We start from the raw sequence: 13856 nt of genomic DNA, 5'->3' as shown, positions 1-13856 counted from the left end.
TATATATATATATATATATGAATTCCTCGATTGCGAAAGCGGACAGATATTGCATGAATTACGCATAATCCATGCACACTTGGAAGTTATTACACTGGAAAGGAAAAAAGTAACGATTCGTGGATAAACGAGGATTATTATAACACGGATTGGATGATGGTAATTGGATATGTAAATGTAAAACTATTATTGGAATTTAGGATGATAGTTTGATAGTTTTGTCAAAAAGGATCTGTTCTCGAATTTGATAAAAAGAGAGATTTTTGATTGAATTGATTACGTTATTTATGGAGGTAAAGTTGTAGAAAGTTTGAACTTTTAATTTATTCAATTTACTGTTTGAAATTATAAATATATCTGGTGCGTGATTTTTTAATTAACAAGATTTTTCCACAATGGTTTAATTATAATTTCAGCTCCATCTATATTGTTGTTTAGATTGAATACATAATGCATGGCAAACGTTTGTCCGAGTTCTCTAAACTGTAGCACAATGGGGGATTATTCTATTCAGTTTGATCACGTACGTGATTGTCCATAAGTTTCGAGCATTTATGCTGATGCTCAATTCGATATGAATTTAGGGTGAGATAAATGTTTAATTACTTTGAAGCCGATCGGAGATAGAATGATCGTTTCCTTTGTTTGCCTCTCGATTATCATACAGTCAATCACAAAAGCCATTGTACAAATCTATCTTACAAGGAAGAATTCTCACATAACTCGAAAATTCTAATTTTTTAATAAAAGAAAACAATTTCACCTAAAAATTTTCCTCCATCTCGTGTCATTTCAAAATTGTTATTGAAAAAAATCCACGTACAATTTATTTGATTGCATCATGCCCGATTTGTGTTCCTTCTATTTCCCTTTTCCTTTTTACGAATTTTTTAACGAAATTTAAGTGAAATTTCAATTTCATATTGAATAGAACTTTAAAAAAACTCGAGAAACTAGAGCGATTCGTGACTCCGTTCACGAGCCGATTCAGCAGTGTCCAGATAGCAAGCCCTATTTAATTCGCTCGTTTTTCAAGCAACGTCACCGACAGATAAGGTCGGCCGGTTCGATGCTCCATCCGTTTCGTAACTCGGCGTTAATTTTATCGTTCTCGACGCGAATCGTTCCATTATACGTGTCCGTGGGAAACGTCGGGATTCGCGCGTAATCCAGCCGTCATTTCGTTAATCCACCTTCGAGTTGCTACACCGAGTTGCGATTTATCGTTGTTGCGAAAAGTTTTCTTACACCTCTTTGAATGTGTTCGCGACAGGGATTCTTAAATCTTGAAAATATACGATTTTCATAGACGATTTCGTTTATTAAGCTTATTGATGATGCGTGATTCGATACGGTATTTTTTAATTTGATATATTCATGTATTTGGATGTTAGTCAAAATGTTTATATATATTGGAAAAGATGGTGTGGAATGTGACGAGATATTTTTTATTTAAAATTTGAAGACTGTGCTGATATCTGTATAAATTTTGGGACATTTTAATCTCTCTCTCTAAATTAGGACGTTAAAGTAATAAAGTAATAAAAAATTGGATAAGTAGTAATTAGGGTTATTACATGTATTAAGAGACTGTAATTTTAAAGATGAATTACGAAATTGTTTTTATCGAGTGATAAACAAGCTTTGATGACGTATAAGTCACGATCTATTTTTAATAATCATATATGCATTGCAATTCGATTCTAATCTTTTTAAACTTCTTTTTCTAAATTCGTTCCTAATATAACATATATTATTATTATTATTTCTTAATAAATTTCGAATTTTTTTGCTGTTAAATATTTACATCGTAATGTTATTATATTAAAAATACAATAGCGCTTTTAAATCTTCGTTAATATTTCAAAGTTACTAAAATATTCGATATATCATTTTCTCACAAAATCACAGAATGAGAGTAAATTTAAAATCCGACAAACTGTCACACTTTTATCATCTCTTCCATTCCATATCTAATCGTCGGATGGAACATTTCCATTGGATGGATCGTGTCATTAGATACAACAATTCACAGAATCACGCAGCAACGAACAAATCGCGATAAGATTTGCATCTACTCCTGTTATTGTGCAGAATCGCCACCACGATGTCGCGTGACGTTACGTCTGCGCGCGGGCTTTAATCTCTCCAATAGCACGAAATTGCACGTGCGCCGTTGCATCATCGCAACTGCAAAGTTATCCAATCGATGTGTTGTTGCTCCGAAATCGCCACGGTGACGTCAGCCCATGTTATGTGCATTGCATTGTTAGAAATACAATATTCTTCGCTCGAGGCATGCATTAGCCCGTTATGCGGCTGTTTATATCGAAGGAGTTGCTCGCTGTTATCTCACTTCGGCTCGCTCGTTTCTCGAATACGTAAGAGGCGAAACGAAAGGATTATTCGGTTATTCTTTAATCGTACACCGTATATATAAATTCATTTAAATACCATCGTAGTATTTCGTACACGTTTCGCATTGGAACAACCTTGACTGAAAATTTAAATCCTGTAATGGTACGATGAATACCCCATCTCATCCTTGTCAACGCAAATCGTAAAATTGTTTCGATGAAATAACGGATCGCGAGTTACAACACGGATTCCTTAAAAGGAAGGAATAATTAGAATTGGACAAGCAGTTGAACGAATAATATAATGTTGTGGATCGTAGAGATTATCCAGAAGAGGATTTCGGGGAACACGTGTTCAAGAACCGCAAAAAGATTTCCGCCCACGAACTCGAATCGCGTTATTCTCGGTCGTCTAATCTCGTCCAAGCATACTTGTTTCTTTTGGCCTTATTATTATCGAAACCGACGTGGTTTTCCTCTCGCGTTTCCCTCGAAGATGCGAGGATCGACGTATTGGCCTTGCAATATTATAATTAGAGCTTTGTTTTTCGTATCGTCGATAGTTGCATTTGCATTCGTTTCATTCTGTACGTTTTATGTACCGTGTCTAATGAGTCTTTCATCTCGATAGATATGTTTGGCATTTGGTGATCGTCAATATATATAAGTAGTTATGCTTTTAAGTTAAGATTTGTCCATATCCTGTCTGGGTATTTTCGAGTTGGCACATTTATTATTGATTTCTGTTTCAAGATTATAATTTTGTTAGCGAAATCAGGGATTGACTGATATATTTAAAATTATGGATATTTACATTCGAAGCCTTATACAACATCCTTAAACTTACCGGTTGGCAACATTCCATCTCATCAATTTAATACTTTGTATTAAAATTGAAAGATACATATTCTCATTTATATCAGAATGCCAATTTGTTAATTTGGGAAATGTTTGAGGAATAACATTGTTGATTCTCGTAGAGTGGAATCAAAATTTAATAAATAATTCGTGTCGAGAATTAAAATGTTAATTTTTTCTAATCTTACTTTCTTATTCGATTCCTTTTGCAAATTGTTTGGGAAACAACAATTCACAAAAGATATCAAGTATTGTCGAAATATTGGAAATATATGTGGCAATGGTCATTAAGATGGGCCACTCGAACCAAGGAACTCAGATAAGATTTTCTGAAGCGTCATTAGTTACCTTCGAGTTATGGTATCTCGAAAAAAGAGGTCGAGAATCGTTCGGACAGGCATTTACGTTGGGACAAAGGCCGGGCTATATCAGAATTTTAGAAAGTTTCTCTGATAGCGATTCCCCTCTAGTCTTAATGGCTCTTTGAATTTTTTGAAGAGAACCCATCGTGATATTATTTTTCACGTCCTTAAAAAACGCGCATTCTTGTCCATGAGTCAACGCTTAACGACCCCATGTTTTTGAATACGGAAACATAAAATTAAAAAACGTATCAATTAATCGTTAAGCAATAATTAAGAATGAGAGTTCCACGTGCAAGAAAAGGAAAAGAAGCTATTTTCAAAATTTAGAAATTACAACAGAGTTAAAATCATGCTGTAAGAAAAATCCATTGAAAAGCGGATTGTGGAAAAGCGAAAGGTGTTAATGTAACATCGGGCCCAAAAAAGCGACCAAAAATATCGGCGAAAGCGATCGTTTGTTTGGGAATCACGAGCTGAAAACGAGCCCTGGGGAGATTCCTCCGCGTCGAAAGGAAAATTCCATATGATTTGAAGCCCACCTCCTCCTCTTGCGGTCGTCTCTCCGTGCCAGGCCGAGGTGGGAAGAGAAAGAAGAGAAAGAGGAAGGCGAAGGAAGAGAGGAGAAGAAGAAGGAGGAGAGAAGAGGAGAGGAGAGATTGGAGAGATATATAGTGTACGTGGAATATCGAGAGGTGCGCGCACACGTGAGAGAAGAATCGCCACCAAGTCTCAGGGAGCTCTGCGCGTGGGCTCTGTGCCAGGGGGCCGTGCCAGAAAAGAAAAAAAGAGTTCTCGGAAGAGAGCGGCAGGGCCTCTCTTCTCCCTCTGCTGCAGCTTTCGAGGGCTTCGCCGGGACAATCCGCCACTGGTTCTTGCCAAATCTCGGGTGTACGGGTTAATTGAGTAATAGTTTTGCCGTTTTCGATGACGCGGACGACTAATTTTAATTCGCGAGCCGACGATCACCTTCGATTCCATTCTTGCCTCGCGATTCTTGCCCCTCGTTTTCGCGATCCGAATCCTTGACGAGGGGGAGAGCGGTGCCTTGAGCGTCTTCCACTTTTGGTATTTATTTATGTGAGTGTGGGAGAAGGCAATTATTTGCAGGCGAACATCTTCTTTTGTGACTCGCGATTTGAACCTCGGTGAGAGTCAATTTATTTCAGAGAGGTTTTTACTTTTGAAAATGCAGCCTCGAGTGTTCCTTTTTGAAAGTTCGAGTTTGGAATAGGGGAAGTTTATTTTGGAAGGAAGAGATTCTCTTAATAATTTATAAATCAAGAGAAATTGTGAAAGATTATTTTCTTTTGTGAAAAAATTTTTTGACAAAATTATAGCGATTCCAGAGTTTTGGAATTAATAAAGATCTCAGTTTGTTTGTCTACGATTCAACGAATCGTGAAACAATTTCGACGAAACGTATCGAAAACAGCACTTACTTATCTGTAAGTATTCCCTCCTCTTTATCATCGATCATTTCTGATATTTTTACGAGAATAAGTTGTTTATGTCGTTCGTTCGATTCCATTCGATATCGTGGAAATACCTATTGATCAAAAGGCACTGTTACGTTCTTGTATTTGTCAGCGTTGTCAGGACCTCATGAAAGAAGGATAGAATTCTTCTCTATTCATGAGTCACTTGGAAATCGCGGCAATAAATATCGATAAGCGATATTTATGTCGTTTGTGTCGTTGTGCACAGTTTAAAACCCATTCAATTTCGATGATTAAGTTAGCCAGGTGCTTTCCTCTTATCGTTTCTTTTACTTTATTATTTTTATATAAGTATTCCCAGAAACGTTCAACCGATACACTTATCAAAAGTTGCTTTTTTTTCTTTCTAAATCCTTGTATAATAATTAAATTTTTACGAACGATTATTACAGAAATGGAATTAAAATAGAGACGATCTGTTTCACGTTTTAAATCTTTTCGATCACAAGATCAAACGGAATAATCGTATATAATATTTATATCAAGAGTATAAAAATTATCGAAATGAAATATAGAGATCTAATGGGTATTTAATTGTCTACGTAACAGTTAATTTTAATGAACATAACCACTAAATTGATGGCTCCAAGCTGTTATTTCCAACGACGAGTAAAACGACTACCTAGACAAATATTCTCATAAGCAGAGTTCTCTGTTTGGACATTTCTCTTTACTCGTATCCCGTGACTGGTTTACGTGAATCGTGCCTACCGTTCTCCAACACGATTCGAACGGTAGCGCCATTTCTGTTTCGTAACACGGCAGCGAGTCCTCAACATCCGTCGAGATCTTTATCGGGGATCAATATTAATTCTGTACAACATTAGAACGAAACATTTCTTCGGTATTTTATAACAGGTCACGTTTCTATACACGTAAAACTCCCTTTGAAATCACTCGATTTTTATCTGGAACATATTTAATTTTATAAAAAAATAGGGGAGATATTCCAGGTGATATAAAGTTACTCGAGACAAAGTTAGAGAAAGTTTCTTTTTTTTCCTGTAACTAATTCTTTTTTGTTTTCAACACAAGATGGTATTTTTAACTCATACAATATATAAATATAACCTGATTTAAATATAATTGTCCATCATTGATCATCGGAATCAAAATTTTGTGGACAAAATTTCTTTAGGTTTAAAAAGGAAATATATTTAATGATAAAAAAAATAGAAAAAAATATTTTTTTAAATCATTTATTTTTAAATCATTTACAATAATTCCATATAATATACACGATTCTTATATCATTCTATATAATTGTAGAACCAACAAATCTATAATGTACAATCTACAATGTGGATCGATGTATGATGCAACAACAAACGTTATGAATATACGTTTGCATATTATAGATTGATATACTTTTATAGTGAGCATGACGCAACGATAAGTGTATAATATACACATTATTATAGATTGATTCTACAATTAAATCTACCTATTGGCACACATCGAAAAACTTTTCCACTGACAAGATTTAACACTTGTGCTCTATTATAAGGTTTCGTTACATCGTTCGTCCTTTTGATATTTTCGATCGTGCACGATGATTGGATAATCTTCGGTTATAGAATTCTACCGAGCCCGACGATCCACTATACGCGGGTCAAAATTGATATTCCTCGCGTGACGAAAGCTCGCGAGTGAAATGTCTTTTCCCGTTTTAATTTGAACACGCGGGTCGTCGACCCTCGACAACTGTCGGCAACTGTTCGCATTAATATATCGTGCTCGTACGGCCGCCGATCGTGCCTGAATGCCGACAGCTTTTGCCTCGTGGTGAAAAACAATCGATACGGGGCTTCGATGTATCTCTCTCCGTGTGGCGAATAGAACTCGAAGAGATCGCCGCACGATCATTCTTCGTCCTCGAAGGCATTTTATTTTATACCCGTCAATGAAACTTCGTTCTTTCTCCTTCCAATTAGATTAGACTTGATATGAGAGTCCTTTTCCTTTAAAAAAATTTTCAATTTTCCCGAAGTCGAACGAAGTTGTTATTAAATAAGAAATACTTTTCGAGGATCGAAGTTTTTTACGATATTTTGTAATTAATTGAAAAGGATAAAAAGTATTGAATCATCTTCTCATAGTGAAGAGAGTTTATTCGACTCGTAAGATCTAAATTTGGAATAACTGTACTTTTCGAGAAACGGAGAAATTTCATTGCTTCTAACTGTTTCATGGTTTTTCAACGTGTAGTATTACGTTTTTTCTTTTTTGTGAAACGTAATGATTAGTCAGGTGATATCAGAAAGACGTGTCGACGATACGTAGAGGTGATGCAAGCCAACCGCTTGATTTCGAAGCTCGAGTAACCTAGTTTTTGCCCATTCCGGGGCAAACGCGATTATGTCATTAATGCGATTATGCGAGCATAGTTTACGTCGATTCACAAGATAAAGCGTGTCGATAAGACACGTAAGGATATCTCTGTGTAACGAAAATAGATTTGGAATAAATAGTAAAAATAATCGGGAGTCAAGAAGTCTTCTTTCTTTATTTTTGAGAAAATCAGATTAAGTTGGTACTTGTATGATAATCTATTTGTTTATTTATATATACGTAAAAAATATACAAACGATATCCTCTATATACTATGATGATGACGAAACGTATTCGAGTCATTATTTAATAGCTGCGTTGTCTTATTTTCTGATTTTACATTCGAATTCAAGGTTAGCCACAACAATGTTTAATCATAAATAGAAATTTCCCAATATCTAAAAACGAAATATGTAATATTTATACAATAGACGCAACACTGCCAGTATTACATCAAGTAGACAAAAGTGTATATGCGTATCGAAGAATAAAAATACAGGGGGGAGGAAGAGAAGATCTTGTTCAGAAGAATTATCTTGACAAAATGTTTCAATAAAGTTTCAAAATTCATTTAAAATATATCCCTCGTTCTAAACGATTAGCATAATTAATAATGAATTATATTGCAAAATAAATTCTCAACAATTTTCTCTTTGGACTCGATCCATCTTTCATACTCGACTAATGAATATGGAACGTGATCTCATAATACCTTCAAATTGTCCAATCATTTCATACTTCGATTCCTCATTTTTAATCAATCGAAACTGATCAATCATCCCTTTCTTTGATTACAGACTCATATTCTGTTGATGGATGCGTTCCTCCAGAACAACAGGCTGGACCATGTCTCCAGGGTGATGGCCTCGCATCCCTCGTACTTGGAGCATTTTCTCCGCACTCAACATTTCATCCTGAGGGGTGACGGACCGCTTCCTTACGACTACAGGCATCTCATCGCCATTATGGTGAGTACAACGCTGGTTTTTCTCTTCTCTTCATCTAATTCGCCGTAATGGTGGCAACTTTTTTTTTCTTCTTCTTCTAATCTGGCGATAACGCCATCTGGTGGAAAAGCATTTCTCATACCAACTTGAAGATTTTTATCCTGTTTTTTTTTTCTTCTTCTTCTTCCAAAAGCAAAAGAAGAAGGGTGTGATTAATACTTGTTAATTTAAGGGAATGGTTAGTTTAACAAAGCGAACACGCGAACGGGAAGATTGTTTAAATGGATTACGTGTTGGAACAAAAAAACTTGGAATTGTTACGTAAAATATTAGCACGAATGTAATGTTAATGGAATCTAAGTTGGGAAGATGAATTTTCAATGATGATTTCTAATCGTGGACACGTGATATAATAACCTTCCGTTGTGAAATATAGTTTAGAAATTCATTATAATATCCTTGAATTCATGGTAAAATTGTTGGAAAAATGATAAATAGTCGAAGATAAATACTGAATACTTTTCATTACGTTATATGTAAATACAGTCAGTCATAAAAGTGCTCGTACATTTTATAAGAATTCGAGTAACGAGTTTTATTATTAAATCAAATAATCATTTCGTAATATGCATCGCGTTGTATGCATTAATATTATTAAAGTCTCGATATTTTTCAAACAAATACAAACAGGATTTAAAGCACAGATAAATCAAAAAAAATTTTAAACATTTGTTAAACGTAAATTTTATTAAAAAAAAAAGAATTATTTACCAAAACAATTTTTTAATTTTACAAATTAAAGAGATTTAGCTCTTGGTATAAAAAGAACGTTCCCAAACGTATTAAAAAATGAAAATTGAAAAATTGGATTTCGTTTAAAAAGAAAATTGTTACGCGTCTAATCTATTATATTACTTTATACACAAACGCACAAATTATTCCGATATTTATTAATATCAGAATTCTCGAATTAATAAATTTCCTTGCAAGATAATAAACGTACATTTTCGTGATCGGCTGTACATCGTATAATTATTTGTTTGTATAACATCAACGTCAATTAACCACATCATGTTTTTTCGTTCTATTATTATCGATTACGATACGTATAAAGTGAAATGTAAATAAATCAATTTAAATATGTGCATCACAATGTTGAACGAATGAAAAACATATATATTATAACGTGCCTTGGACGTGCTTGTCAAATAAATGGCAGTAATAATTAATAACAATAATAAATAATAATGTCATGCGTTAAGAATGTTATTTTTGCTCGCGACAAACAAACCCGGAATGCGATTATCGTGGACCCAATCAACGTCGTGTATGTACCTCTTCCTCGTTCGTTCCCTTGGGTCATTGGGCCAAAGATTATCGGAAGAAACCGAACAAGTGCAACGGGTTTCGTAACGTTATATAGCTGGACGTATATGCTCGAAACCATGGAGCATACGTTTTCGTCAATATAATGATTTTCACGTGGAATTCGACACGAATTTACGATCGGTCGTCAAAGTTGGACGATTCGTCGATAGTTCGAACAAATCGAAATCGGGATGGGTTGATTAAGCGTAAAGTAAACAGGATATCGGATCGAAGTTGTTATTTCTCGTTTCGAGAGATATCGGTCGGAAGTGGTAACGAGTTTCCTGATCTCCAATTAACGGAAATTATACTTAATCGATCGATTTATATGTAAATAAACTAATAACACGAGTAATCCGATTGACATATGCAACTTCTGACTCGTCTAGACTGGCTTTAAAACCTCGAATCGACGTATCTAAATATGCGATATTAATAAAATAATTATACGCTTTTTTTTCATATTTACCTTGCTTCTGAATGTTTACTCGAGAATAATATCGAGTTTAATTTATTATTCGTTACATTGAAAAATTAAATAACTATCAAGTAAATAGAATAATGATGAATTATAAGTTCAAATATTATAATAAGAATGGATGACTATCGCAAGCACTTCTTCTTAATTTTATAGATTTTTAATCTAGTTTTGAAATGTTTAATTTCGAAGATTTTGACAATTATCGTCGTTTAATAAATTGAGCGTCGAATTTAGGTAGTTCATTTGACATGTCGATAGAATACAATATATGTATGCATAGAATACGTATCATTTAGTTGAAAATGATCGACTCGAAAACGCGTTATCAGCCGCGATAAAAAGTCGACTGATGAGGAAAAAGAGATTGTCGAGAGGAACTCGAAGAAATGGAAGGGGAGAAGAGTGATTGCACTTGGTACACGAAGAATGATAAAGCGATAAGCTATCTGAAAAACAGCTTTTCTACCGGTAAACATCATTCAATCTGGTCCGAGATTCGCGAATTTTATTCGATTCGAAGATAGAGCGAAATTATCGAACGAAAAGAATGAAATGTGGAGAAACGTTGAGGAGATCAAAGTCTATCTTTTATAATTAAATCAATATATGAGCAATAATTGATTTTTTTCTTCGAACTGATAGAATTTGTAAACAAGAAACATGTAATAGAATCAATGGAATAATTTTATTAAAATTTATCGAAAAAAAGAATTTAATTTTGCTAGACTAGATTAAATGAGATAACTCTATCACGTTATATTTCTGCTCTTCTAAGATAAAAGTTAAATTATTTATAAATAATAAATATATATATTTATGTAATTTAATAAATAATTGATAAGCAATCGATTTGCATACAAACTTTTATTTTTATTTGAATCGATTTTCTAAAAATAATATTCTATATATGAATATAATTTTTTTGGTTTGAAGTTTTTTTTTAATCTTCTTAACTTTGATGGATTCAAGTATATCTCCTGTTTTGATTACTAGATTACGTAAAAAAACGGAGAATTAATAAAATGATTATCGACTTATCAACATTCTTAAGTTGTATCGAGCAAAACAAATAGGAATTGCACATGTTTGACGTTTATTCCAATTTTTAACGAGAGTACACGTGGCCTATATCATTCTCATTCTAAAATTCTCGCGCATATTGACAAAAATTATCATCGTCGAAATTTACATATTCCACACATCATTTCTCCATTAAAATTCATCGTATGCATAATGAGAGATAAAAAAAAAAAATCTTTAAATGAATCTTTAAAAAAATGTCTTTATAAAAACGAGTGAGGGAAAAAAAAAATTATAATGTCAAAATCACAATAAAATATTTCGTCTCGTTTTTTTAAGTAGCGCCACGTAAAAAGAGAAATTTGTTTGAAGAACAACTTCCCACGATTTAAATTAATCTTAATAACTCGCACGATTGTATTCGATGTTCGTTCATGTTCGATATTTTTTTTTTTTTTTCATAGGTGTACAAAATTTCATAGAGATTGGAACGGAGAGAGACGGATATTTGCAGACTTCTCTTATCGCTTATCGCGGCTCTTGAGTCGATCGATCCGCGGCCCCGCATGGTAAACACGTGTCTTGTTTACGCGCTTCATCATCTCGCCTTTCGCTTGCCCCTCCCCTCGACGTTCGTCCACCTATTCTTCCACGTCTTCGCAATACCTCTCCCGCGAGTCATTTGAATTTCTGATGTAATTCCACCGCGATCAAAACAAACCAATAAGAAGAAACCGATCGTGCCGCATCGCCACTCCGTTATTTCCCTCGTAACAGCCTTCTCCTCCTTCTCCTCTGTTTTTCCAACCACTCCTTGTCCAACCAGCAGCCTCTAATCGTGATTTATTTCATTTTTGCAAAGTTTGTTTTCCTAAAAGCTTCAAATGTTGGAGCTATGAATTGAATTTACGTGGAGATGGATGAATCTTATTTTCATTTGTTTAATTTTTAAATATTGTTTTTTTTTGTTTCTTTTTTTTTTTGTTTTAATTTTAGATGTTGAAGATTTTGAAGAATTTCAGATATACGAATTTTGTATCAAGGATGAGAATTTATTCGAGAATAAAATATTGAAGAGTCGCTTTCTTACAAGCGAATGTGGGAGGAATTGATAGAGAATAAAGTTATTGTTTACGAAAAAGTTTGAATTTACATCGAATTTCTCATAGTTAATTCTCACAATATTCATTCGTTCTCCGTTTCTTTTCCAAACTTCCACACAATGAATCCAAGTATCAAAGATCGACGAACCCAATCTCATCTCGTAAAGGCGATTTAATTTTCACAAAATTCGCTTTTCTTCTCTTTCACGCGTCGAATCGGCTTTGAACACGAAGAATCGACGAATCTGGTCGCTCGACCGTACTTCTTTTCTTCCTTCCTGTATCGTGTAGGAGTGCAAGAGCAATATAAAGTGAGAAACATACGCGATCGATACTCTCTTGCTCAATTTCGCGCCTCGATACGTCGCGTCGTCGGCAATTTGTCTCTCCCTCAACATTCCTCCATCTAGTTTTTTTTTTGTTCCTTTTCTTTCTTTTTTTTCTTTTCTCTTCATTGATTCTTCTGTCTCCACGCTCGAAGACTCTTTCTTTCGGGATCTCCTCTGAAGTTAGGCACACGGTATACTACTATGTTTGCTCGAGACTTTGCCTTCGAGCATTCTTTTCAGCCGTTGAGCTTGATGAGTTTCTTCTTTGGAGAACGCGTGATTTTAATCGAAATGCGAAATCGAGAATGTTATCGGTCATATCTCTTTCACGTACGATGCATATCACGGATATCGATTGTGTATTTAAGTGACAACACTTTTGGAAGATTTATTGCAAAATTTGTATAAAATTTTACAGAATGCACTTGTATCTAAAGTATAATATATATATAGAATTATCGTATTTGAGAAATAGAGGAGAATTTTAAATTTCTTCATTTCTTATAAAAATTATTAACAGTCTCGCTTGGATAATGGATTATATTACAGTTCACGGTTATCCAGATTCAAATTAATATATTAGATTATGCAAATTTTGAAACTTTTTGAATTTGAAATTGTTTAATTTGAATCCCTTCCAGTTTTATTTAATCAAAAGATTAAAAACGGAATAGCAAATAACATATAATATATTTTGTTTGCAGGCTGCTGGTAGACATCAATGCAGCTATTTAATAAATCTGCAGAAAGGAGAGTTCATCCTCCAAGGCGGTGATCCATCTTGGCTTCGTGGTTTGAAGTCGATCCCGGGAAAATTACAAGATCTCTATGAGATTAACAAGATTTTAGCTCATAGGCCGTGGTTGCTGAACAAAACGCACATAGAGGTAAGTTTGAATTAAATTTCTTCAATTTGATCAATGTTTCACAATGTTCTTTTAATCTTTTGCAATTATTAAAAACATACAGGTATTCTTTTTTTTTTTTTTTAGACAAAATTAATGATGAATTACACACACTTATTTACATTCATTACGTAATTTGAATTATAATAATTTATGTATGTTTTTGCAATCGTTAAAAGTCTTTTATAACCAAAATTAATAACACACAATTGATCGTATATTTTTATATAATTTGATTTATCACTATCTTACGTGTAAAATAAATTTGTCGTTAAATTGCCATTGGTTAAATGTCA

General features: G+C 34.0%; 1 protein-coding gene across 5 annotated transcripts in view; it reads left to right on the top strand.

The window, feature by feature from the left end:
* Positions 1-13856, top strand: part of LOC102678389 (sestrin homolog) — a 140092-nt gene that overhangs the window by 121145 nt on the left and 5091 nt on the right. For all 5 annotated transcript variants that reach the window (XM_006612210.1, XM_031508757.1, XM_031508756.1 and 2 more), the window contains 2 exons: positions 8205-8375; positions 13360-13542. In XM_006612210.1, coding sequence (XP_006612273.1) covers positions 8205-8375; positions 13360-13542 — 354 coding nt within the window. The remainder of the gene's footprint in view (positions 1-8204; positions 8376-13359; positions 13543-13856) is intronic.

The sequence above is a fragment of the Apis dorsata genome, unplaced genomic scaffold, assembly GCF_000469605.1.
Source record: "Apis dorsata unplaced genomic scaffold, Apis dorsata 1.3 scaffold_99, whole genome shotgun sequence".
Lineage (NCBI taxonomy): Eukaryota > Metazoa > Arthropoda > Insecta > Hymenoptera > Apidae > Apis > Apis dorsata.
Note: the sequence above shows the minus strand (reverse complement) of the source record. Positions and strands in the feature narration are given on the sequence as shown.